Here is a 2,126-nt window from a genome sequence, read left to right as displayed (position 1 = left end):
AAAAAAAAAAAAAACCAACCAAATATTAAAACTTTCCGATATAGAAAAAGTATTAACAACCATCCCAGCTTCCAATATTATGTCTTAAAATTTCTTAAACTTAATGAATGATATACACACAATTTTTATTTTTTTAAAAAAAAAACATTTTAAATAGAAGTATATTAAAATAAAAATAATTAAAAGAGAAAAGAAAATCCACCCATCTCAAGAGAATGGAATACCTCTTATCATGGAGAAGAGGATTTGACCCCTAAAAAATAAAAAACCAAACATGGAATGTGTGTATACAATAAATTAAAAAACCCCTTTTAGTTTTAACAATTTCAGATCTATTTAATTCAAATTTAAATTAAAATCAAATAAAAAGTTTAGCTATACTTTTTTAAAAAAATGAAAAATCAGTTAAAAGTTTAAATAAAAACAATACAGAACAACCTTGTTTTTTTTTCTCCATATCGTAGAGGATATAGAGTAAAAATATAATTAGGTTATCCTTTTCTTTTCAAGAATTAAATTGGAGAGTTACATATGGTGTATATACAAATAATGTATAGTGGAAAAAAGAGAGGAGGAAAAAAAAAAAAGAAAAAGAAAAGAAAACTGAAAAGGAATTATTAATAAAGAAAAATAAAATTGTGAAGGTAATTAATTACTAAAAGCCACACCCGAAAAGAGAAAATGGATAAGGCGGTGGTGGTGGATGAGTTTCCTCCACTGTCATTTCCGTCAAATACTTTCTCTCTCCGCCGTTACTACTTATCCCTAAATCAATCGCCGGCACCGGAGGAATTGGAATCCCCAAATTACCCTCCGCCTCCCGTAAAAACCAAGGCCCAGAAACCTCCGGCGACGAGAAATTAGGCCCAAAATCCTGCGGATTATTACTGTCCTCTTCGATTTCATCTCCTTCGGTGAGGGTAGTGGTGGAAGGGGAAGAGGAAGAAGAGGAAATCATCAACCGCCGTTTCTTCTCTGAAAGTTGAAGCCGAGTTGGATCTTTATGAAGCATGATCCGTGGAAGAATTTCAGGGTCTTCCACCACTTTATGAAGAAAAGCCATCATCTGTTGTGGTCGTTTCTCAGTTGTTTCAAGACGTTTCTTCATCCCTTCAAGTTGTTCTTCCAGAGCCCTCTGTTCTTTCCTCAATCTAGCAATTTCAGTGACTAATTCCTCATCCCCCATCTGATCCCCAATCAAATACTTATTACAACTCTGTTTTCTCCTCACAATGTTTTTCAGTAACTGAAATTGACCTCGTAGAAACCATTCGTTCGCAAATTCCCATCTATCTGGATCTACCTTCCGGAACCCCTGTTTTAATTTTCAGAAAGAAAAAAAAAATAAAAATAAAAACCCAGAAATGAAAAAAATAAAAGAAGAAGAAAAAGTGGAAAACAGGGGAGGGGGAAGTTACACACGTAAGTATTGAGTTGACGAACGAAGCTGGAGAAATTATTATGTTTGAAAAAAGCGGGTAAGAGAGTATGTGAGAAATGGAGAGGGTCGAGAACGATGAAGCTGTTATTAGCAGAGCCCCAAGAGATGAAAGAGTCGGTGAGGGGATCATTGACCATTTGATAAGTTTTGAGAACAAAAGGAGCTACAATGTCTTTGTTAGAGGAGTTGGGTTCCATCCCATAAAAGCTGTGGTGTTGTTGTTCTTCGAAAGAGAAGAAAAGAAATGAAAATGGAAGGGGAGGGGGGGATTTCTTTTTTTTGGAAGGGGGATGAGGCGGCACCGTAGATAAATAATGGACGCGCGTACTGTAGCGGGAAGGGGTAACGTGGCACTTATATGATATTATTTTTGGACTCTCAAAAGGAAAAAATTAAAACACAAAATGCGATAGTGAGAGAGAGGGACCCACTTGCGTAAAGCTTTGGTGATTTTTATTGGCTATTTAGCTTATTAATGTGTAGGCGCATAAGATATTTTGCATCTTCTCTCTTACCCACGCGCTCCCCCCTTATGTGTGTTTCTATAATCCTTAGATATTTACATTAATTAAAACCATTCTTTTACTTTAAACAAAAAACATAATAATATGATAACTTTGGTTCACCCTCCTTATCAAAGGTTCCTTGGCAACTCCCTCCTCCCACTTCACCTTTGCTCTACTTC

General features: G+C 35.5%; 1 protein-coding gene across 1 annotated transcript; it reads right to left on the bottom strand.

Annotated features, from left to right (window-relative positions):
* Positions 1 to 593: 593 nt before the first annotated feature.
* Positions 594 to 1,758, bottom strand: LOC103501554 (heat stress transcription factor C-1-like). Its single transcript, XM_008465165.2, has 2 exons — positions 1,423 to 1,758; positions 594 to 1,315 (listed from the first exon to the last, which is right to left on the bottom strand). Exons 1-2 carry the CDS (start codon positions 1,636 to 1,638, stop codon positions 656 to 658), a joined length of 876 nt encoding a protein of 291 aa, XP_008463387.1. The 5' UTR covers positions 1,639 to 1,758; the 3' UTR covers positions 594 to 655.
* Between the last annotated feature and the right edge of the window lie 368 nt (positions 1,759 to 2,126).

Source organism: Cucumis melo, chromosome 2 (genome assembly GCF_025177605.1).
Source record: "Cucumis melo cultivar AY chromosome 2, USDA_Cmelo_AY_1.0, whole genome shotgun sequence".
Classification (NCBI taxonomy): Eukaryota; Viridiplantae; Streptophyta; class Magnoliopsida; order Cucurbitales; family Cucurbitaceae; genus Cucumis; species Cucumis melo.
The sequence above is the reverse complement of the archived record's forward strand: the minus strand, read 5'-3'. Positions and strand labels throughout refer to the sequence as shown.